General features: G+C 55.7%; 1 protein-coding gene across 1 annotated transcript; it reads left to right on the forward strand.

Moving 5' to 3' along the window:
- Positions 1-1,878: 1,878 nt before the first annotated feature.
- Positions 1,879-23,763, forward strand: LOC146420582 (uncharacterized). The gene is given in 11 exon segments (XM_085048123.1): positions 1,879-1,928; positions 4,624-4,717; positions 6,855-6,892; positions 6,895-7,141; positions 14,236-15,125; positions 15,785-16,125; positions 16,883-16,989; positions 19,917-20,036; positions 21,793-21,953; positions 22,667-22,769; positions 23,458-23,763. Coding segments are annotated over 11 exon segments (2,376 nt in total). The 5' UTR covers positions 1,879-1,897; the 3' UTR covers positions 23,702-23,763.
- Positions 23,764-23,811: the final 48 nt, after the last annotated feature.

Raw genomic sequence — 23,811 nt, forward strand, 5'->3', positions numbered from 1 at the left:
CCCCCTCATTTGCATATCCTGAATATCCACTGCTCTGAGTGACCACATGCTGTAATTTCCATATAAAACAATGACCACGCCCCCTGATTTACATACATCGAACATCCACTTCTCTCAATGACCACGCTCTGCAATTTCCATATAATGGGGAAGAAATTTAATTTCCATATATGGAAACTCTCTCTCAATGACCATGCTCTGTAATTTCCATATAAAACAATGGCCACGCCCCCTAATTTCCATATATATCAATGACCACGCCCCCTAATTTCCATAGCCCTCATTGCCCATGCTCTATGATGGCCACGCCCCCTAATTTCCATATCTCGAATATCCACTGCCTGTCAATGACTATGCTACATAATTTCCACATAAAAGCATGGCCACGCCCCCTAATTTCCATATTCTCAATATCCACTGTCTGTCAAGGATCACGCTATATAATTTCCATATCAATGCATGGCCACGCCCCCTAATTTCCATACGTATTAATGACCATACCCCTTCATTTCCATATCCCCAATGACCACTCTCTAGAGTTTCCATCTGTACCGATGACCACGCCCCCTAATTTCCATATCCCCAATATCCACTTCTCTGCATTTTCCACATAAACCGATGACCACGCCCCCTAATTTCCATATCCCCAATATCCACTTCTCTCAATAGCCATGCTCTGCATTTTCCACAGAAACCGATGGCCACGCCCCCTAATTTCCATGTCATTACTAACCACGCCCCCTCGATGATCACATATGAGCCAAATCAATGACCACGCCCCCTAATTTCCATATCCCCAATAGCCACTCTCAGTCATTGTGCTCTGTAATTTCCATATAAATAGATGGCCACGCCCCCTGATTTCCATATCAATCACAGGCCACGCCCCCTTGATGATCACACACCGAAGTGCTGACCACGCCCCCTCATTTCCATATTCCCAATAGCCACTTCTCTCAATGGCCACAAGCTGTAATTTCCATATAAACCGCTGGCCACGCCCCCTCATTTCCATAGCCATCAGCGACCACGCCCCCTCCATGTCCACACACCAGTGAAACCCATGACCACGCCCCTAATTTCCATATACTGAATATCCACTTCCCTCAATCACCATGTTCTCTAATTTCCACACAAGACAATGACCACGCCCCCTAATTTCCATATCCTGAATAACCACTCTCAATCATTGTGCTCTGTAATTTCCATATAAGCAGATGGCCACGCCCCCTAATTTCCATACACATATCAATGACCATGCTCCCTAATTTCCATATCCCTTACTGCCCATGCTCTAGGATGACCACGCCCCCTAATTTCCATATTCCCAATAGCCACTTCTCTCAATGACCACTCTCTGTATTTTCCATACAAACAGATGGCCACGCCCCCTAATTTCCATACCCTCACTGGCCACGCCCCCTCGATGATCACATGCGAGCCAAACCAATGGCCACGCCCCCTAATTTCCATACATTGAATATCCATTTCTCTCAATGACGTTTCTAATTTCCATACAAGACAATGACCACGCCCCCTTTGTTTTTGGGTTTTTTGGTTGGTGGTTTTTTGTTTGTTTTTTTTTGGTAATTTCCATATTCCCAATAGCCACTGCTCTCAATGACCGCTCTATATAATTTCCCTATAAGGCAATGACCACACCCCCTAATTTCCATATCCTCCCTGGCCACGCCCCCTCGATCCCCACTCCCCAATTCCCAGCTCAACCAATCCCCACCCCCTCATTTCCATATTAATAACACAAACCCTACCCCCCCTCTTAGCCACGCCCACTAATTTACATACACTCACAGACCACGCCCCCCAGGGCCGCCGCGCGCCGCCGCGAAGCGCGTCACTTCCGGGGCGGGGCGGGGCCGGCGGCGCGCGCGCAAAGATGGCGACGCCCTATGTGACGGACGAGACCGGTGGGTGTGGGGGGGCGGCGGGCCGGGGGGCTGAGGGGGGGCGAGGAGACCCCCGGGAGGGGCGAGGAGACCCCCGGGAGGGGCGAGGAGACCCCCGGGACGGGCTGGGCAGCGCCGGGGGGGGAGCGGGTGTGGGGCTGGGGGAGGCCTGAGACCCCCGGAGGGGCTGAGGGGTGTGAGGGGAAGGTTCGGGATTTTGGGGTTTTGGGGCTTTTTGGGGTCTTTATGAGGTGTCTAGATATCCATTCTGAGGGGTTTTGGGGTGTCCAGATGTCCATCCTGTAGGATTTTGGGTCTGGGGGTTCCTGAGGGGGACCTGAGACCCCCGGAGGGGCTGAGGGGTGTGAGGGGAAGGTTCGGGATTTTGAGATTTTGCGGTTTTTTGGGGTCTCCGTGAGGGATTCGGGTGTCCATCCTGAGGGGTTTTGGGGTGTCCAGATGTCTATCCTGGGGGGGTTTTGGGTCTGGGGGCATCTTGGGGTCTCAACACCCCTGTGAGGGGCTGAGGGGGTCGAGCTGTGTGTGGGAAGAGTCCCAGGTTTTGGGGTTTTGCGGTTTTTTGGGGTCTCTATGTGGGACCTAGGTGTCCATCCTGAGGGGTTTTGGGGTGTCCAGATGTCCATCCTGTAGGATTTTGGGTCTGGGGGCGTTTTGGGGTCTCGGGACCCCCGTGAGGGGCTGAGGGGTGTGAGGGGAAGGTTCGGGGTTTTGGGGCTTTTGGGGTTTCTGTGAGGGATTCGAGTGTCCATCCTGAGGGGTTTTGGGGTGTCTAGGTGTTCATCCTGTAGGATTTTGGGGTGTCCATCCTGGGGGGTTTGGGTCTGGGGGTTTCTGAGGGGAACCTGAGACCCCCGGAGGGGCTGAGAGGTGTGAGGGAAAAGTTTCTGGATTTTAGGATTTTCCGCTTTTTGGGGTCTCCGTGAGGTGTCCAGGGGTCCTCGTGAGGGTTTTGGGGTGTCCATCCTGAGGGGTTTAGGGGTGTCCGGATGTCCATCCTGTAGGATTTTGGGTCTGGGGGTTCCTGAGGGGGACCTGAGACCCCTGGAGGGGCTGAGGGGGAGAGCGGTGTGTGGGAAAAGTTCGGGATTTTGGGGTTTTGGGGTCTCCATGAGGTGTCCAGGGGTCTTCGTGAGGGTTTTGGGGTGTCCATCCTCAGGGATTTTGTGTCTGGGGGTGTTTTGGGGTCTCAGGACCCCCCTGAGGGGGTTCGGTGTGTGTGGGAAGAGTTCTGGATTTTGGGGTCTCCATGAGGGATTCAGGGATCTTCGTGAGGGTTTTGGGGTGTCCAGATGTCCATCCTGTAGGATTTTGGGTCTGGGGGCGTTTTGGGGCATTTTGGGGTCTCGGAACCCCCGGGGGGGAGGGCTGAGGGGGTGAGGTGTGTGTGGGAAAAGTCCCAAATTTTGGGGTTTTGTGCTTTTTGGGGTCCTGAGGGGTTTTGGGGTGTCCAGCTGTCCATCTGTAGGATTTTGGGGTGTCCGGCTGTCCATCTGTAGGATTTTGGGGTGTCCAGCTGTCCATCTGTAGGATTTTGGCTCTGGGGGATCTCGGGGTCTCTTTGGGGACATTCTGGGGACCTCCGGGGTGTCTTGGGGTCCCCATGGGCTCTCTGAGGTGTCCCAGGGTCTGGGGGGTGTCCCTGTGGGGTGGCCTGGTGTCACCCTGGTGTCCCCGGGGTGTCCCCATGTCCCCAAGGTGTCCCCAGGGTGTCCACATAGTGTCCCCACGATGTCCCCACGATGTTCCCAGGGTGTCCCCAAGGTGTCCCCATGTCCCCCTGGAGCCCCCCTGGTATCCCTGGGTGACCCTGGCGGTGTCCCCACGATGTCCCTATGGTACCCCATGTCCCCACGGTGTCCCCAAGGTGTCCCCACGTGGCCCCATGGCCTCATAGTGTCCCCAGGGTGTCCCCAGGGTGTCCCCAGGGTGTCCCCATGTCCCCATGATGTCCCTGGAGTGTCCCTGTGATGTCCCCACTGTGTTCCCTTGGTGTCCCCAAATCTCCAGGGTGTCCCCAAGCTGTCCCCACAGTGTCCCCATGTCCCCCTGGATGTGTCCTGGAGCTGCCCTGGTGCCCGTGGGTGACCCTGGGGGTGTCCCCAGGGTGTCCCCGCAGTGTCCCAGGGTGTCCCCATGCTGTCCCCGTGATGTCCCCTGTCCCCCAGGCTGCTACATCCCGTCTATGCAGCAGCCTCAGGGTGTCCCATGATGTCCCCATGATGTCCCCCCAGTGTCCCCATGATGTCCCCCCAGTGTCCCCAAGGTGTCCCCATGATGTCCCCACGGTGTCCCCGCAATGTTCCTGTGGTGTCCGCATGATGTTCCCATGTCCCCAGGGTGCCCCCAAGGTGTCCCCAAGGTGTCCCCAGGGTGCCCCCAAGGTGTCCCCAAGGTGTCCCCATGTCCCCACACTGTCCCACACTGTCCCCATGTCCCCACACTGTCCCCACACTGTCCCACACTGTCCCCACGCTGTCCCCAGGCCACTACATCCCCTCCACACAGCAGCCCCAGGGTGTCCCCAAGGTGTCCCCATGTCCCCAAGGTGTCCCTCACTGTCCCCATGTCCCCAGGCCGCTACATCCCCTCCACGCAGCAGCCCCAGGGTGTCCCCAAGGTGTCCCCATGTCCCCACACTGTCCCACACTGTCCCCATGTCCCCACTCTGTCCCACACTGTCCCTCGCTGTCCCCAGGCCGCTACATCCCCTCCACGCAGCGGCCGGACGGCACTTGGCGCAAACCGCGGAGGGTCAAGGAGGGCTACGTGCCCCAGGAGGAGGTGCCCGTGTGAGTGGGGGGCCGGGGGGGGCCTGGGGTGGCCTGGGGGGTCTGGGGACCTCTGGGGGTCCCCAGGGGGTGGGGAGGGGTCCTTTGGGGGTTTGGGGTCCCTGGGGGTGTTCTGGGTCCTGGGGGTCTCCAGGATGTGGGGAAGGGTCTCTTTGGGAGGTCTCTGGGGTCCCTGGGGGGTCCTGGGGGTCTCCAGGGGGTGGGGAGGAGTCTCTTTGGGGGGATCCTGGGGGTGTTTAGGGGGTCTCCAGGATGTGGGGAGAGGTTCTGGAGGATCCTGGGGCTCCTGAGGGTCCCCAGGATGTGGGGAGGGGTCCTGGGGGGTTCTGGAGGTCCTCAGGGGATGGGGAGGGGTCTCTTTGGGGTGTTCAGGGGGTCCCCAGGGCTGGAGAGGGGTCGTGTCCCCCCCAGAACTGTTCTTCGTGGCTCCTCCCACCCCGACAGCCTTTGATGTCCTCTGGGGATCCTTCTGGATCCTTTTGGATCTTCCCAAATCCTTCCTGGACCCTCAGAGACCCCGAAATTCCCTCCTGGACCTTCCCAAATCCCTCCTGGACCCCGAAATTCCCTCCTGGATCCTTCTAGATCCCCCTGGATCCTTCTGGAGCCCCACAGATCCCCGACATTCCCTCCTGGACCCCCTGGACCTTCCCAAATCCCTCCTGGACCCTCACAGGGCCTGAAATTCCCTTCTGGATCCTGCTGGACCTTCCTGATCCCTGAAATTCCCCCCTGGACCCCCCTGGATCCTCCCAAATCCCTCCTGGACCCCCACAGACCCCTGAAATTCCCCCCTGGACCCCCCTGGACCCCTGACAGTCCCTCTCAAATCCTTCCTGCATCCTCCTGGACCCACCTGGACCCTCCTGGACCTTCCCAAATCCCTCCTGGATCCTCACAGACCCCTAAAATTTCCTCCTGTCCCCTCCAAGTCACCCCAAACCCCACCAGACCCCTCCAAAACCCCTCCAGGACCACCCAAACCCCTCCTTGTCCCCCCTAGAACCCCCAAAACCCCTCCAGCCCCCTCCCCAAACCACCCCCAGACCCTTTTTATCCCTTCCAGGACCCTCAAACCCCTCACAGCCTCCTCCAAACCCATCCAGAACCCTTCCAGGACTCCTCCAGACCCTTCCAGGACCCCCCAAACCACCCCAGCCCCCTCCCCAAACCACCCCCAGACCCTTTTTATCCCTTCCAGGACCCCCTAGACCTGTTCAGACTCCCCCAGAGCCTTCCAGGACCTCCCAAACCCCTCCTTGTCCTTTCCAGGACCCCCCAAACTACCCTCAGACCCTTTTTATCCCTTCCAGGACCCCCAAACCCATCCAGACTCCCCCAGACCCTTCCCCATCCCTTCCAGGACCCCCAGACTACTCCCAGGACCCCCAAACCCATCCAGAACTCTTCCAGGACCCCTCCAGACTCCCCCAGACCCTTCCAGGACCCCCCAAACCACCCCCAGACCCTTTATCCTTCCAGGATCCCCCAGAATCCCACTATCCCCCAGGACCCCCCAAACCACCCCAGCTCCCTCCCCAAACCACCCCTGACCCTTTTTATCCCTTCCAGGACCCCCCAAACCACCCCCAAAACCTTCCAGGACCCTCCACACTACCCCCAGACCCTTTTATGCTTTCCAGGAGCCCCCCAAACCCTTCCTGTCCCCTCTAGGACCCCAAAACCACCCCAAACCTTCTAGGATCCCCCAAACCACCCCCAGACCTCTTTTTATCCCCCCAGAACCCCCAAACCCATCCAGAACCCTTTCCAGGACCCTCCAGACCTCCCGCCAGACCCTTTCAGGACCCCCCAAACCCATCCCCCCCCTCCCCCCAAACCACCCCTGACCCTTTTTATCCTTCCAGGACCCCAGACCCTGCCTCAGACCTCAACCCCCAGGACCCCCAAACCACACCCTGACCCTTTTCCAAACCCTCCCTTCCAGGACCCCCAAACCCATCCAGAACCCTTCCAGGACCCTCCAGACTCCCCAAACCCCCCAGGACCCCAAACCACCCCCAGACCCTTTTATCCCCCAAACCCCCCAAACCACCCCAAACCACCCCCAGACCCTTTTATCCCCCCCAAAACCCCCCCAAACCACCCCTAACCCTCCTCCTTCCCCCAAAACCAGCTACGAGAACAAATACGTGAAATTCTTCCGGAGCAAACCGAACTGCCCCCGGGGCTGAACCCGACCCGACCCCCGAGCCGCGCGACCCCCGCGACCCTCGGCGACCCCTGCCCGCCCGCCGGGCTCTCCAAAACCGCGCGGAGGAACCTGAAACGGAAGGAGAAGAGGAAACAGCAGCAGGAGAAGGAGAGGGAGAGCGACGGGGACGGACTGGGAAGGGAGGGAGGGCAGGGACAGCGACAGGGGGACAGCGAGCGAGGGACAGCGCGGGAGGGGCGGAGAGGAGGGTGGGGAGCGCCGCGAGCCGCGGGAATCACGGGGAAAATCGCGGGGGAAATGGGGAAAATCGAGGGGGAAATAACGGAAAATCGCGGGAATAATGCCGAAAATCGAGGGAATATTGGGGAAAATCGAGGGGGAAATAACGCCGAAAATCGCGGAATAACTCGGGAAATTCGGGAATCGAGGGGATTTGGGGAGTGCCGAAATTGGGGAAACCCCGGGAAGGAGGGGAAGCTCGGGAATGCGGAAAACGCCGGGAAAAGCCGCTGAAAAGGCGGAAAACCGCGGAATGGCGCTGGAAATGCCGGGAAAATGCGGAAAACGCCGGGAAGGAGGGAAATGTTGGGAATAATGCGGAAATCGAAAATGCGGAAATCCCGGAATAACTTGGGAAAAGCGGGAAAACGCGGAGAAAGGAGGGGAAAACTCAAAACGCCGGAAGAAAGCGAAAATTCGGGGAAAAACTGAAAATGTGGAAAAAATGCCGGAAAATTCGGAAAATGCGGAAAATTCCGGGAAAACGGGAAAATCCCGGAATAACTCGGAGAAGAGCCGGCGCATCAAAAGCCTGGAGGAAGAAGCTGCGGCAGGTGGAGGAGCTGCGGCAGAGGCTGGAAGGTGGAAATCTCCCCAGCCCACCAAGGAGCAGCTGGAAAAGCTGGGGAGGAGGAAAGCTTTGGAGGAGGAACTGCGGGGCTTGGAGCTGGACTCGTAATTTGGGGGGTTTTGGGGGATTTTCGGGGTTTTTCCTGGGAATTTTGGTGATTTTTCTGGGATTTTTGTTGATTTTCGGCGATTTTTCTGGGATTTTCTGGGAATTTCGGTGATTTTTCCGGGATTTTCAGTGATTTTTCTGGGATTTTCAGTGATTTTTCTGGGATTTTCTGGGATTTTTGTTGATTTCTCTGGGAATTTCGGTGATTTTTCTGGGATTTTTGGTGATTTTTCCGGAATTTTCAGTGATTTTTCTGGGATTTTCGGCAATTTTCTCAGGATTTTCAGTGATTTTTCCAGGATTTTTCTGGGCAATTTTCGGTGATTTTTCTGGGATTTTGGGCAATTTTTGGTGATTTTCCTGGGATTTTTGTTGATTTTTCCGGGATTTTCATTGATTTTTCCAGAATTTTCAGTGATTTTTCCGGAATTTTCAGTGATTATTCTGGAATTTTCAGTGATTTTTCTGGGATTTTCAGCGATTTTCTCAGAATTTTCAGTGACTTTTCTGGGAATTTCGGTGATTTTTCTGGGATTTTCAGCGATTTTCTCAGAATTTTCAGTGACTTTTCCGGGATTTTCGGTGATTTTTCCAGAATTTTCAGTGAATTTTCCGGAATTTTCAGCAATTTTCCTGGAATTTTCGGCGGTTTTTTGGTGGTTATTTTGATTTTTTTGGGGGTTTTTGATGATTTATTTTGATTTTTTTTTCCCAAAAAATCCCAGGAACTCCCAGTGAGGTTTTTCCTGGCATTTTTGGGGTTTATTTTGATTTTTTGGGGTTTATTTTGATTTTTTGGGGTTTATTTTGATTTTTTGGGGTTTTTTTGGGGGTAAGGTCTTTGTTCCTGAGGTCACTCCCGGGATTTTGGGATTTTTTTTTTAAATTTTTTCAGTTTATTTTGATTTTTTTCTAATTTATTTGGGTTTTTTTGGGGTAGGGTCCTTCTTTCTGGGATTTTTGGGGATTTTTGGGGGATTTTTGGGGCTTTTTTCTGGTTTATTTTGATTTTTTGTGGGTTTTGGGGGTTTTTTTTGGGCTTGGGTCCTTCCTTAGATTACTCCCAGAATTTTGGGGTTTTTTTGGGTTTTATTTTAATATTTTTGGGAACATTTTTTGCCTTTCATCCCAACGTCACTCCCAGGATTTTAGGATCTTTTTTTCAGAATTTTTTCTGATTTTTTGGGGGTTTTTTGTGCTAAATTTTAATTTTTGGGGTTTTTTTGGGGTTAATTTTAATTTTTTTGGGGTTTTTTTGGGGTTAATTTTAATTTTTTGGGGTTTTTTTGGTGGTTAATTCTAATTTTTTTGGGTTTTTTTGGGGCTAATTTTAATTTTTTGGGTTTTTTGGTGGTTAATTTTAATTTTTTGGGGGTTTTTTGTGTTAATTTTAATTTTTCGGGGTTTTTTTGTGCTAAATTTTAATTTTTTGGGGTTTTTTTTGTGGTTAATTTTAATTTTTCGGGGTTTTTTTTGGGCTAATTTTAACTTTTTGGGGGTTTTTTTGTGCTAAATTTTAATTTTTTTTTTTGTTTTTTCGTTTTTTGGGCTCGGGTCTTTCTCCCCCACATCACTCCCTGTTTTTATTGGGATTAAATTGAACAAAATTTAACAAAAAAAGGGGAAAAAGGGGAAAAAAAGGGGCCGTGCCTCCTCCCCTCCCCCCTGTCACCCCAACCTCCAATTTTCTCATTTTTCCTTTTATTTTTTGGTTGTTTTTTTCCTTTTATTTTTAAAAACGACACGAAAATAAAACAGCAGTGATCGAGTTGTGGGGTCGGGATTGTCCTGGGATGGAATTTTGGGGTCCTAGGGGGGTTTGGGGTTAAAATTTTGGGGGGTTTGGATTAAAATTTTGGGGTTCCGGGAGGATTTGGGTGAAAATTTGGGAGTTTGGGGTTAAAATTTGGGGATTCGGGGTTAAAATTTGGGGATTCCAGGGGGATTTGGGTTAAAATTTGGGGATTTGGGGTTAAATTTTGGGGTCCCAGATGGGTTTGGGGTTGAAATTTGGGGTCTCGGGGGTTTGAATTAAAATTTTGGGGTCCTAGGGGAGATTCGGGGTTAGAATTTTGGGGTCGCAGGGGAATTTGGGGTTAAAATTTTGGGGTCTCAGGAGGGTTTGGGGTTAGAATTTTGGGGTCTTAGGGGGGTGTGGGGTTAAAATTTGGGGATCCCGGGAGAATTTGGGTGAAAATTTGGGAATTTGGGGTTAAATTTTGGGGTCCTAGGAGGGTTTGGGGTAAAATTTTGGGGTCCCAGAGGGGTTTGGAGTTGAAATTTGGGGTCTCAGGGCAGTTTGAATTAAAATTTTGGGGTCCTATGGGGTTTTGGGGTTAAAATTTGGTGTTTTGGGATTAAAATTTGGGGTCCCAAGGGGGTTTGGGGTTAAATTTTGGGTATCCCGGGGGAATTTGGGTTAAAATTTGGGGGTTTGGGGTTAAAATTTGGGGTCCTAGGAGGGTTTGGGTTAAAATTTTGGGGGTTTGGGGTTAAAATTTGGGGATTCCAGGGTGGTTTAGGTTAAATTTTGGGGTCCCAGGAGGGTTTGGGGTTGAAATTTGGGGTCTCAGGGGGGTTTGAATTAAAATTTTGGGGTCCTAGGGGAGATTTGGGGTTAAAATTTTGGGGTCTCAGGGGGGTTTGGGGTTAGAATTTTGGGGTCTTAGGGGGGTCTGGGGTTAAAATTTGGGGATCCCGGGAGAATTTGGGTGAAAATTTGGGCTTTTGGGGTTAAAATTTGGGAATTTGGGGTTAAATTTTGGGGTCCCAGGAGGGTTTGGGGTAAAATTTTGGGGTCCTAAGGCGGTTTGGGGTTAAATTTGGCGTCCCAGAGGGGTTTGGAGTTGAAATTTGGGGTCTCAGGGCAGTTTGAATTAAAATTTTGGGGTCCCAAGGGGGTTTGGGGTTAAATTTTGGGTATCCCGGGGGAATTTGGGTTAAAATTTGGGGTCCCAAGGGGGTTTGGGGTTAAATTTTGGGTATCCCGGGGGAATTTGGGTTAAAATTTGGGGGTTTGGGGTTAAAATTTGGGGTCCTAGGAGGGTTTGGGTTAAAATTTTGGGGGTTTGGGGTTAAAATTTGGGGATTCCAGGGTGGTTTAGGTTAAATTTTGGGGTCCCAGGGGAATTTGAATTAAAATTTTGGAGTCCCAGGTGGGTTTGGAGTTAAAATTTAGGGACCTCAGGGTGGTTTGGGGTTCAAATTTGGGGTCTCAGGTGGGTTTTGGGTTAAATTTTGGGATCCCAGGAGGGTTGTGGGTTAAAATTTGGGAGTTTTGGGTTCAAATTTGGGGATTCCAGGGTGGTTTAGGTTAAATTTTGGGGTCCCAGGGGAGTTTGGGTTAAAATTTGGGGGTTTGGGGTTAAAATTTGCGGATTTGTGGTTAAATTTTGCAGTCCCAGGTGGGTTTGGATTACATTTTGGGGTCCCAGGAGGGTTTTGGGTTAAAATTTTGGGGATCCCAGGAGGGTTTAAATTAAAATTTGGGGATCCTAGGGGGGGTTGCATTAAAATTTTGGGGTCCCAGGGCGGTTTGGGTTAAATTTTGGGGATCCCAGGGTAGATTTGGAGTTAAAATCTGGGGGTTTGGGGTTAAATTTTGGGGTCTCAGGGCGATTTGAATTAAAATTTTGGGGTGCTAGGGGGTTTTGGGGTTAAAATTTGGGAGTTTGGAGTTAAATTTTGGGGTCCCAGGGGGATTTGGAGTTAAAATTTGGGGGTTTGGGGTTAAATTTTGGGGTCTCAGGTGGGTTTGAGGTTAGAATTTGGGGTTAAAATTTGGGGTCCCAGGGCAGTTTGGAGTTCAAATTTGGGGATCCTAAGGCGGTTTGGGGTTAAATTTGGGGTCCCAGGGAGGTTTGGGTTAAATTTTGGGAGTTTGGGGTTAAAATTTTGGGGTCCCAGGAGGGTTTACATTAAAATTTGGGGATCCGAGAGGGGTTTGGGATTAAAATTTGGGGTCCTAAGGCGGTTTGGGTTAAATTTTGGGGTCCCAGGAGGGTTTGGGATTAAAATTTGGGGATCCTAGGAGAGTTTGGGGTTACATTTTGGGATCCCAGAGTGATTTGGGTTAAAATTTGGGGTTTCCAGGGGATTTTTGGATCCCAAAAGAGTTTAAAATTTGGTATCCGAGGGTGGTTTGAATTAAAATTTTGGGGTCGCAGGGGATTTTGGGGTCAAATTTTGAGGATCCAGCGGGGTTTGGGTTAAATTTGGGGGTTTGGGATTAGAATTTTGGGGTCCCAGGAGGATTTTGGGGTTAAAATTTTGGGGATCTCAGGGGGGTTTGAGTTAAAATTTGGGTATCCCGGGGGAATTTGGGTTAAAATTTGGGGGTTTGGGGTTAAAATTTGGGGTCCCAGGAGAGATTTGGGGTTAAAATTTTGGGGGTTTGGGGTTAAAATTTGGGGATTCCAGGGTGGTTTGGATTAAATTTTGGGGTCCCAGGTGGGTTTGGGGTTAGGATTTTGGGCATCCCAGGAGGGTTTGAATTAAAATTTGGGGATCCAGGGGGATTTGGGGTTAAAATTTTGGGGTCCCAGGGTGGTTTAGGTTAAAGTTTGGGATCCCAGAAGGGTTTGAATTAAAATTTGGGGTCCCAGGTGGGTTTGAATTAAAATTTTGAGGTCCTAGTGGGGTTTGGGGTTAAAATCTGGGGGTTTGGTGTTGAAATTTGGGGATTCCAGGGTGGTTTAGGTTAAATTTTGGGATCTCAGGGTGGTTTGGTTTAAAATTTTGGGTTCCCAGGAGGGTTCAGATTGAAATTTTGGGAGTCTTCGGGGGATTTGGGTTAAAATTTGGGGGTTTAGGGTTAAAGTTTTGGGGTCCCTGGAGGATTTAACTTAATGTTTGGGATCCCAGGGGGAGTTGGGATTAAAATTTGGGGTCCTAAGGCGGTTTGGATTAAATTTTGGGGTCCCAGGAGGGTTTACATTAAAATTTTGGGATCCCAGGTGGGTTTTGGGTTAAATTTTGGGGGTTTGGGGTTAAAATCTGGGGATTCCAGGGTGGTTTAAGTTAAATTTTGGGGTCCCAGGAGAGTTTTGGGTTAAAATTTGGGGATCCAAGTGGGGTTTGGATTAAAATTTTGGGGTCCCAGGTGGGTTTGGGGTTAGAATTTGGGAGTTTGGGGTTAAAATTCGGGGATTCCAGGGTGGTTTAGGTTAACTTTTGGGGATCCCAGAGTGGTTTGGATTAAAATTTGGGGGTTTGGGGTTAAAATTTTGGGGTCCCAGGGTGGTTTTGGGTTAAATTTTGGGATCCCAGGTGGGGTTTAGGTTAAATTTTGGGGTCCCAGGGGAGATTCGGGGTTTCCAGGACCCCAAAATTTTTGCGATCTCTCCCCAAAAAGTGAATCCCGCCCAGGGGATTTTGGGTAGGACCTACAAAAATAAAGAGGGGGGAGGGGTTCACAGCCTAGCCACGCCCCTAAAGCCCCGCCCACCTTATTTGCATATTTAAAGGCACAGCCCCTCCAATTGGGGGATCTCAAGCGTTGCCCCTTTAAGAAGCGTTGCCCCTTTAAGAGGCGGGACCACAACCAGTTAAGGGGCGTGGCTTAGCCCATTCGAGGGCGTGGCCAACCGCTTGAGGGGCGTGGCCAGAGCCCTTTCGTGATTGGTTCTCTCTCCCGAGGGGGGCGTGGCCATTTCCATTTAAGGGCAGGGCTGGGCGGGGTTTCAGGCCAGGCTCCGCCCCGGAAGTGGGCGTGGCCAGCGCGGCGGCGGGCGGAAAGCGGAAGTGCGGCCGTGAGGGGAGCAGAGCGGCGGCGGCGAGTCGCTCCGGTAACTACCGGTGAGTCCCGAAATACCCCGAATTACACCCAAATACCCCCAAATACCCCAAAATACCCAGAAATACCCCGAAATACCCCGAAATCCCCGAGATCCCCGGCCGCTCCGGGGGTTCCGGTGCCGCTCGGGGCTCCCGCGCTGTCCCGGCGCCGCTCTGACCCGCTGTCCCTCCCTGTCCCTTCCCTGTCCCCCTCTGTCCCCTCCCTGTTCTCTCCTTGTCCCCTCCCTGTCCCCGCTGTCTCCCTTGTCGCCCCGCTGTCCCTCACTGTCCCTCCTGTCCCCTCCCTGTCCCCATTTGTCCCCCTCTGTCCCCCGCTGTCCCCCTTGTCCCCTCCCTGTCCCCTCCCCTGTCCCCGCTATCCCCGCTGTCCCCATTTGTCCCCCTCTGTCCCCCTCCCTGTCCCCATTTGTCCCCCGCTGTCCCCCGTTGTCCCTTCCCTGTCCCTCGCTGTCCCCCTCCATCCCCGCTGTCCCCCTTGTCGTCCCCCTGTCCCCTCCCCTGTACCCTCCTCTGTCCCCCCTGTCCCCATTTGTCCCCCGCTATCCCCGTTGTCCCCCGCTGTCCCCATTTGTCCCCCGCTGTCCCCAGGCCCGATGGCAGTGACCTGACCCGGGCCATGGAGCAGCTCCGGTACCGGGAGGTGTCCCCGGCGGGTGGCACCGGCAGTGTCACCTGGAACGGGAGCTGCGGCCAGCGGCGCCACCAGCCCGGCGACAGCGACACGGCGGGAGGCGACGAGGAGGAGAGCGGCGAGCGCGACAGCGCTGTCCCCAGCGCCGGGGGTGTCCCTAGTGTCCCCAGTCCTGAGAGTGTCACCACGCCTGAGAATGTCACCAAGCCCGGCGGTGTCACCAGCTCCGGGGTTGTCCCCAACCTCGGTGATGTCCCCAGTCCCCAGAGTGTCCCCAGGCCCGGCAGTGTCACCAGCTCCGGGGGTGTCCCCAGGCCTGAGAATGTCCCTAAGCCCGGTGGTGTCACCACTCCCGGCCATGTCCCCAACCCCAGCAGTGTCACCACTCGCAGCAGTGTCCCCAGCCCCAGCGATGTCCCCAACCCCGCAAGTGTCCCCAATCCCGGTGGTGTCCCCAGCTCTGGGAGTGTCCCCAGTCCAGGCAGTGTCCCCAACACTGTCCCCAACCCCAGCTCTGTCCCCAGCCCCGGCACTGTCCCAAACCATAGCGATGTCCCCAGTCCCGGTGGTGTCCCCAACCCCGGGAGTGTCCCGAATTCCGGGAGTGTCCCCAGTCCCGGCAGTGTCCCCAGCCCTGTCCCCAGCCCCAGCCCTGTCCCCAACACTGTCCCCAGCAGTGTCCCCGAGCCCCGCTGTCCCTGTCACCCCCCCGCCGCCCCCCCGAGCCCCTCCCTGCCGGACACCCCCTGCGGTGTCACCTGTCACCAGCGGCCACCCGCCGAGCCGCGCCAACGGCGACAGCGACAGCGGCATTGTCCCGAGCGGGACCTGAGCGACACGGCAGGGGGTGACACTGCGGGTGACACGGCAGGTGACACTGCTGGTGACACGGCTGGTGACACTGCTGGTGACACGGCAGGTGACACGGCTGGTGACACTGCGGGTGACACGGCGGGTGACACTGTGGGTGACACTGCTGGTGACACGGCAGGTGACACGGCGGGTGACACGGCGGGTGACACTGCTGGTGACACTGCTGGTGACACGGCGGGTGACACGGCGGGTGACACTGCGGGTGACACTGCTGGTGACACGGCAGGTGACACGGCGGGTGACACGGCGGGTGACACTGCTGGTGACACGGCTGGTGACACGGCAGGTGACACGGCTGGTGACACGGCGGGTGACACGGCGGGTGACACGGCGGGTGACACTGCTGGTGACACTGCTGGTGACACTGCTGGTGACACGGCGGGTGACACGGCTGGTGACACTGCTGGTGACACGGGTGGTGACACTGCGGTGACACGGCGGGTGACACGGCGGGTGACACTGCAGGTGACACTGCTGGTGACACGGCAGGTGACACGGCGGGTGACACCGCTGGTGACACTGCTGGTGACACGGGTGGTGACACCGCTGGTGACACGGCGGGTGACACGGCGGGTGACACTGCTGGTGACACTGCTGGTGACACAGCTGGTGACACCGCTGGTGACACTGCAGGTGACACGCTGTCCCTGCGGCTGGCCCGCGCGGGGGTCGCGCTGTCGCTGCGGCTGCTCGGAGCTCTGCTCGCCTTCCTCCTCCTCCTCCTCCTCCTCCTGCCCGCCGCTCTGCGCTGCTCCTCCCGCCGCTGCTCCGCCGCGCTCCGCCGCGCCCGGGAACTGCTGCGGCGACACGAGTGTCCCCGCAGTGTCCCCGCGGGTGGCGAGCAGGAGGTGGCGCGGCTGGTGGCGATGGCGCAGGTGGCCGAGGAGGAGCTGGACCCGTTCCGCGTGCTCGGAGTGCCACCCGCGGCCAGTGACGCCGAGCTGCGCCGAGCCTACCGGAGGCTGGCCGTGCTGGTGGGTGGGACACGGGGTGGGGACATCCCGAGGGGTTGGGGACATCCTAGAGGGGTTGGGGACATGCCGAGGGGTTGGGGACATCCTAGATGGGTTGGGGACATCCCGGAGGGGTTGGGGACATCCCGAGGGGTTGGGGACATGCTGGAGGGCTTGGGGACATCCCGAGGGGTTGGGGACATCCCGAGGGGTTGGGGACATCCCGGAGGAGTTGGGGACATCCCGGAGGGCTTGGGGACATCGCTGAGGGCTTTGGGGACACCCGGAGGGCTTGGGGACATGCCAGAGGGGTTGGAGACACCTGGAGGGCTTGGGGACATCCTCGAGGGGTTGGGGACATCGCTGAGGGCTTGGGAACATGCTAGAGGGGTTAGGGACGTCGCTGAGGGCTTAGGGACATCCCGGAGGGGTTGGGGACATCAGTGAGGGGTTGGGGACAGCCGGAGAGCTTTGGGGACATCCCGGAGGGGTTGGGGACATCGCTGAGGGCTTGGGGACACGGCTGAGGGCTGGGGACACAGCTGAGGTGTCCCCTGGCAGGGGACACGGCTGAGGGGTTGGGGACATGGCTGAGGCTTGGGGACACGGCTGAGGGTTGGGGACACAGCTGAGGCTTGGGGACACGGCTGAGGGCTGGGGACACAGCTGAGGGTTGGGGACACGGCTGAGGGTTGGGGACACGGCTGAGGGTTGGGGACACGGCTGAGGGCTGGGGACATGGCTGAGGGTTGGGGACACGGCTGAGGTGTCCCCACAGGTACACCCCGACAAGAGCCACCACCCGCGGGCAGAGGAAGCGTTCAAGGTGCTGCGGGCAGGCTGGGAGCGAGTGAGTGACCCCGAGAGGAGGAGAGAGTACCAGACGTGAGTGTTTGGGGGATTTTGGGGTGGGAATGGCTGTTTTTGGGGTGGAAATCACCATTTTGGGGTGGGAATGCTGGTTTTGGGGTCGGGGGATCTCTGTTTTGGGGTGGGAATGGCTATTTTTGGGGCAGGCTGGGAGCGAGTGAGCGACCCCGAGAGGAGGAGGGAGTACGAGACGTGAGTGTTTGGGATTTTGGGGTGGAAATCCTGGGTTTGGGGTGGGAATGCTGGTTTTGGGATGGGAATTGTGGTTTTTGGCGTGGTGAGACCCTGTTTTTCGGGTGGGAATGGCAGTTTTAGGGTGGGAATTGTGGTTTTGGGGTGGGCTGGGAGCGAGTGAGTGACCCCGAGAGGAGGAGAGAGTACCAGACGTGAGTGTTTGGGGGATTTTGGGGTGGAAATCCCAGTTTTGGGGTCAGGGGATCTCTGTTTTGGGGTGAAAATGCTGGTTTTGGGGTGGAAATCTCATTTTTGGGGTGGCGATGGCTGTTTTTGGGGTGGAAATCCCGATTTTGGGGTGGGCTGGGAGCAAGTGAGCGACCCCGAGAGGAGAGGGAGTACCAGACGTGAGTGTTTGGGGGATTTTGGGGTGGAAATCCCGAGTTTGGGGTGGGAATGCTGGTTTTGGGGTCGGGGGATCTCTGTTTTAGGGTGGGAATGGCTGTTTTGGGGTGGGAATCGTGGTTTTGGGGTGAGGATGGCTGTTTTGGGGTGGGGTGGGACTGAGTGAGCAGCCCCGAGAGGAGGAGGAGGGAGTACGAGATGTGAGTTTTTTGGGGAATTTTTGGGGTGGGAATCCCGGTTTTGGGGTGGGGATCTCATTTTTGGGGTGGTAGGACCCTGGTTTTGGGGTGGGAATGGCAGTTTTAGGGTGGGAATTGTGGTTTTGGGGTGACGTGGGACTGAGTGAACAGCCCCAAGAGGAAGAGGGAGTACGAGATTTGAGTTTTTGGGGGAATTTTTGGGGTGGGAGTGGCGGTTTTGGGGTGGAAATCCCGGTTTTGGGGTGGTGGGACCCCGGTTTTGGGATGGGAATGCTGGTTTTGGGGTCGGGGGATCTCTGTTTTGGGGTGGCAATGGCCGTTTTGGGGTGGTGAGACCCCAGATTTGGGAGGGAATGGCGATTTTGGGATGGAAATGCCCATTTTGGGGTGGTGGGACCTGAGAGGAGGAGGGAGTACCAGACGTGAGTGTTTGGGGGATTTTGGGGTGGGAATGGCTGTTTCTGGGGTGGAAATCCTAGTTTTGGGATGGGAATGCTGGTTTTGGGGTCGGAGGATCTCATTTTTGGGGTGGTAGGACCCTGGTTTTGGGGTGGGAATGGCTGTTTTGGGGTCGGAATGGCAGTTTTGGGGTGGGCTGGGAGCGAGTGAGTGACCCCGAGAGGAGGAGGGAGTACGAGATGTGAGTTTTTGGGGGAATTTTGGGGTGGGAGTGGTGGTTTTGGGGTGGTGAGGCCCTGGTTTTGGGGTGGAAATCGCGGTTTTGGGGTGGTGGGAAAGGCGATTTTGGGATGGGAATCCCCATTTTGGGGTGGGGATGGCAGTTTTGGGGTGGTGAGACCCCCACTTTGGGATGAGAATGGCTGTTTCTGGGGTGGGAATCCCGGTTTTGGGGTGGGAATCCCGGTTTTGGGGTTGGGAGATCTCTGATTTGGGGTGGGAATCTCATTTTTGGGGTGGTGGGACTGAGTGAGCAGCCCTGAGGGGCAGAGAGAGTATGAGACGTGAGTTTGGGGGATTTTTGGGGTGGAATGGCAGTTTTGGGCTCTAATTCCCGGATTTTGGGATTTTTGGGATTTTTTTGGGGTGCAGGAAGCAGCTGGCGCAGGGGGAGCTGGCAAAGGCACATTTTTGGAGATACAAATCCCATTTTTAGGGTTGCAATTCCCATTTTTTGGTGTCTACATCCCATTTTTTGGGGTGCCAATCCCAAATTTTGGGTTCTAATTCCCATTTTTTGGGTTCTAATTCCCATTTTTGGGATTTTTTGGGGTTTTTTTGGGTTTTTTGGGTTCAGGAAGCAGCTGGCACAGGCTCTGGGGACATTCCCGGGGAGGCTGCAATTCCCATTTTTAGGGTTGTAATTGCCATTTTTGGGGGTGCTGATCCCATTTTTTGGGCTCTAATTCCCGGATTTTGGGATTTTTTGGGATTTTTTTGGGGTTCAGGAAGCATCTGGCACAGGGAGAGCTGGCAAAGGCACATTTTTAGGGCTGTAATTCCCATTTTTAGGGTTGTAATTCCCATTTTTTTGGTGTCTACATCCCATTCTTTGGGGCGCTGATTCCATTTTTTGGGGTGCCAATCCCAAATTTTGGGTTCTGATTCCCATTTTTTGGGGTTCGGGAAGCAGCTGGCTCAGGGGGAGCTGGCACAGGCATATTTTTGGAGATACAAATCCCATTTTTAGGGCTGTAATTCCCATTTTTTGGTGTCTACATCCCATTTTTTGGGGTGAAGGTCCCATTTTTTGGGGTGCCAGTCCCAAATTTTGGGTTCTAATTCCCATTTTTTGGGTTCTAATTCCCGGATTTTGGGATTTTTGGGGGATTTTTTGGGGTTCAGGAAGCAGCTGGCGCAGGGGGAGCTGGCAAAGGCACATTTTTAGGGCTGTAATTCCCATTTTTAGGGCTGTAATTCCCGTTTTTGGAGATACAAATCCCATTTTTTGGGTTCTAATTCCCATTTTTTGGTGTGTACATCCCATTTTTGGGTTTTTTTGGGGTTTTTTGGGTCCAGGAAGCAGCTGGCGGAGGGGGAGCTGGCAAAGGCACTTTTTTAGGGCTGTAATTCCCATTTTTAGGGCTGTAATTCCCATTTTTTGGTGTCTACATCCCATTTTTTGGTGTGTAATTCCCATTTTTTGGGGTGCCAATCCCAAATTTTGGGTTCTAATTCCCATTTTTTGGGATTTTTGGGGTGCAGGAAGCAGCTGGCGCAGGGGGAGCTGGCGCAGGCTCTGGGGACATTCCTGGGGAAGCTGCAGGAGGAGCTCAGGGACGCCATGGACGCCATGGGCTGCAGCCGCTGCGGGGGACGGCACCGGTGAGGGACACCGGGGTGACATTGGGGGTGGCATCGGCCCGGGGGGTGGGGTGACATCGTGTCTTTGGGGTGACATTGTGTCCTGGGAGATTCAGGGGGTGACATTGTGTCCCAAGGGTTTGGGGTGACATTGTGTGCTTGGTGTGACATTTTGTCCTCAGGGGCTCAGGGTGACGTTGTGTCTTTGGGGTGACATTGTGTCCCAAGGGTTGGCAGTGACGTTGTGTCCTTGGGGTGACATTGTGTGTTTGGGGTGATATAGTGTCGTGGGAGATTCAGGGGGTGACATTGTGTGCCAAGGGTTTGGGGTGACATCGTGTGCTTGGGATGACATTGTGTGCCAAGGTTTTGGGGTGACATTGTGTCCTTGGAGTGACATCGTGTCATGGGAGATTCAGGGGGTGACATTGTGTTCTGGGGGCTCAAGGTGACATTGTGTCCTGGGGGTGACATTGTGTCCTGGGGATGACATTGTGTCCTGGGAGATTCAGGGGGTGACATTGTGTTCCAAGGGTTTGAGGTGACATCGTGTCCTTGGTGTGACATTGTGTCCTTGGGGTGACATAGTGTGGTGGGGCCTCATGGTGACATCATGTGCTTGAGGTGACATTGTGTCTTTGGGGTGACATTGTGTCCTTAGTGTGACATTGTGTTCTGGGAGCTCAAGGTGACATCATGTGCTTGGGGTGACATTGTGGCTTTGGGGTGACATTGTGGCTTTGGGGTGACATGGTGTCCCCAAGGTTTTGGGGTGACATGGTGTCCCCAAGGCTCATGGTGACATCGTGTCTCGGGGCTCAGGGTGACATCGCATCCTAGGGGTGACATCATGTCCTGGGAGATTTGGGGTGACATCATGTCCTGGGGGCTCGAGGTGACATTGTGTGTTTGGGGTGACATTGTGTCCTTGGGGTGACATCATGTTCTGGGGGTGACATTGTGTCCTGGGGGCTCAAGGTGACATCATGTGCTTGGGCTGACATTGTGTCCCAAGGGTTGGGGGTGACATTGTGTCTTTGGGGTGACATTGTGTCCTTGGGGCACATGGTGACATCGTGTCTTGAGGGCTCAGGGTGACATCGTGTGCTTGGGGTGACACTGTGTCCCAAGGGTTTGAGGTGACATCGTGTGCTTGGGGTGACAGTGTGTCTTTGGGGTGACATCGTGGTTTGGGGTGACATCGTGGTTTGGGGTGACATCTCACGATGCCGTTGTGTCCCAGGGGTGTCACAGTGTCCCCAAGGGGTGTCATGGTGCCACCTTGTCCTGGGGGGTGTCACAGTGTCCCCAACGTGTCCCCAGTGTGTCCCCAGGTGGCTCCCGCTGGCCAGGGACCCGCGCTCTGCCGTACTGCGGGGACTGCGGCATGTCACAGTGTCCCCAGTGTGTCCCCAATGTGTCCCCAATGTCCCCAATGTCCCCAGGCGGTTCCCGCTGGCCAGGGACCCGCGCTCTGCCCGGTACTGTGGTGACTGCGGCGTGTCACAGTGTCCCCAGTGTGTCCCCAGTGTGTCCCCAATGTGTCCCCATGGGTGTCACACTGTCCCCAAGGAGTGTCACACTGTCCCCAATGTCCCCAATGTGTCCCCAGGCGGTTCCCGCTGGCCAGGGACCCGCGCTCTGCCCGGTACTGTGGTGACTGCGGCGTGTCACAGTGTCCCCAGTGTGTCCCCAGTGTGTCCCCAATGTGTCCCCATGGGTGTCACACTGTCCCCAAGGAGTGTCACACTGTCCCCAATGTCCCCAATGTCCCCAGGCGGTTCCCGCTGCCCAGGGACCCGCGCTCTGCCCGGTACTGTGGTGACTGTGGCGTGTCCCACGCGGCCGAGGAAGGTGACCTGTGGGCAGAGTCCAGCCTGCTCGGCCTCAAGGTCACCTACCTGGCCAGGATGGACGGCAGGGTGTACGATGTCACCGGTGAGTGGCCTTGGGGACACCGGTGGGGGGACAGGGGGACATCTCACAGGGACATGGGGACATCTGGGGGTGGCAGGGGAACACCTGGGGAGGACGTGGGGACATCTGGGAGGACATGGGGACACCTGGGGGTGACATTGGGACATCTGGGGGCAAGGGGGGACATCCAGGGGACATCTGAGGAGGATGTGGGGACAGCTGGGGGATATGGGGACATGGGGGGTGGGTGGTGGGGATGGGAACCTGGGGGTTTGGGACATCTGGGGGGGGACATGGGGTGGGACACCGGACATCTGGGAGGATGTGGGGACATCTGGGGGCATGGGGACATCTGGGGTGATAGGGAACACTGGGGGAGGGACATCTGGGGGATTGGGGACATCTCGGGGTGGGGATATCTGGGGGACATGGGGACACCCGAGGGACATCTGGGGGGGATGTGGGGACATCTGGGGGTGACAGGGGGACACCTGGAGGGGACGGGGGACAACCAGGGAGGATATGGGGACAACCGGGGGGGGCATGGGGACATCTGGGGGGGATACGGGGACATCTCACAGGGACATGGGGACATTTGGGGGGACATGGGGACATCTGTGGGGACATGGGGACACCTGGGGGCACAGAGAGCTCAGAGCCGGCGCTGGGAGGTGACACTGTCCCCAGCCCCGGGTCTCTCTGGTGTCACCACCCCGCTGTCCCCGTGTCCCCAGAGTGGGCAGGCTGCCAGCGCGTGGCCATCTCCCCGGACAGTCACCGTGTCCCCTACCACCTGTCCTTCGGCGCCAGGACAGCCACGCCGGCCGGACGGCAGCGGTCAGTGCTGGGGGACAGCGCTGGCCTGGGGGGGGACAGGGGTGGCCTGGGAGTGTCCAGAGGTGTCCTGGGGTGTCCTGAGGCTGTCCTGGGTGTGTCCAAGGCTGTCCAGTGGTGTCCAGGGATGTCCTGGGGGTGTCCTGAGAGTGTCCTGGGGTGTCCTGGGGATGTTCCGGGGTGTCCAGAGCTGTCCTGGGATGTCCTGAGGGTGTCCAGAGCTGTCCTGGCTGTGTCCTGGAGGTGTCCAGGGATGTCCAGGGATGTCCAGGGATGTCCAGGGATGTCCAGGGGTGTCCTGGGATGTCCAGGGGCTGGACATCAGTGGTCAGTCCTGGGCTAGGATGTCCAGGGACATCCTGGGGGTGTCCTGGGGTGACCAGAGCTGTCCAGGGCTGTCCTGAGGGTGTCAAGGGCTGTCCTGGGGTGACCAGAGCTGTCCAGGGCTGTCCTGAGGGTGTCAAGGGCTGTCCTGGGTGTGTCCTGGAGGTGTCCTGGGATGCCCAGAGCTGTCCTGAGGTGCCCAAGGGTGTCCAGGGGGTGTCCTGGGAGTGTCCAGAGCTGTCCAGGGTGTGTCCGAGGATGTCCAGGGCTGTCCTGGGGGTGTCCAGAGCTGTCCTGCTGTGCCCAGAGCTGCCCGTCACTGTCCCCAACCCCTCACCCCCCTCTCCCTCTCTCTCTCTCTCCCCAGCTCTCCCCCCAAGGCCGGCAGCCCCCCCAGCGCCCCCAGCGCCCCCAGCCCCGCTGACCTGCAGCAGCTCCTCGCCCACCTCCTGCAGGGCAATCCCCCCCCGCCGGATCTCGGGGGGCTGTTCCCCTCCCCCCCCGGGGCCGCGGGGACACCGCAGGGTCACCCCCGCGCCGAGGGTGTCACCCCCAGGGGCGACGCCAAGCACAGGAGGAGGAAGAAGGGGCGGCGACCTCTGCCTCGCTGAGAAATCCCCCGAAAATCCCCGGAAAAAGGGCTTTGGAATAAAAAAAAATCTATTTTTCTTTTTTTTTTGGGGGGTTTTTTTAAGAAATCTGTGTGGTTTTTGTGTGAAAA

Source organism: Lichenostomus cassidix, unplaced genomic scaffold (assembly GCF_008360975.1).
Source record: "Lichenostomus cassidix isolate B80296 unplaced genomic scaffold, HeHo_3.0 HiC_scaffold_868, whole genome shotgun sequence".
Lineage (NCBI taxonomy): Eukaryota > Metazoa > Chordata > Aves > Passeriformes > Meliphagidae > Lichenostomus > Lichenostomus cassidix.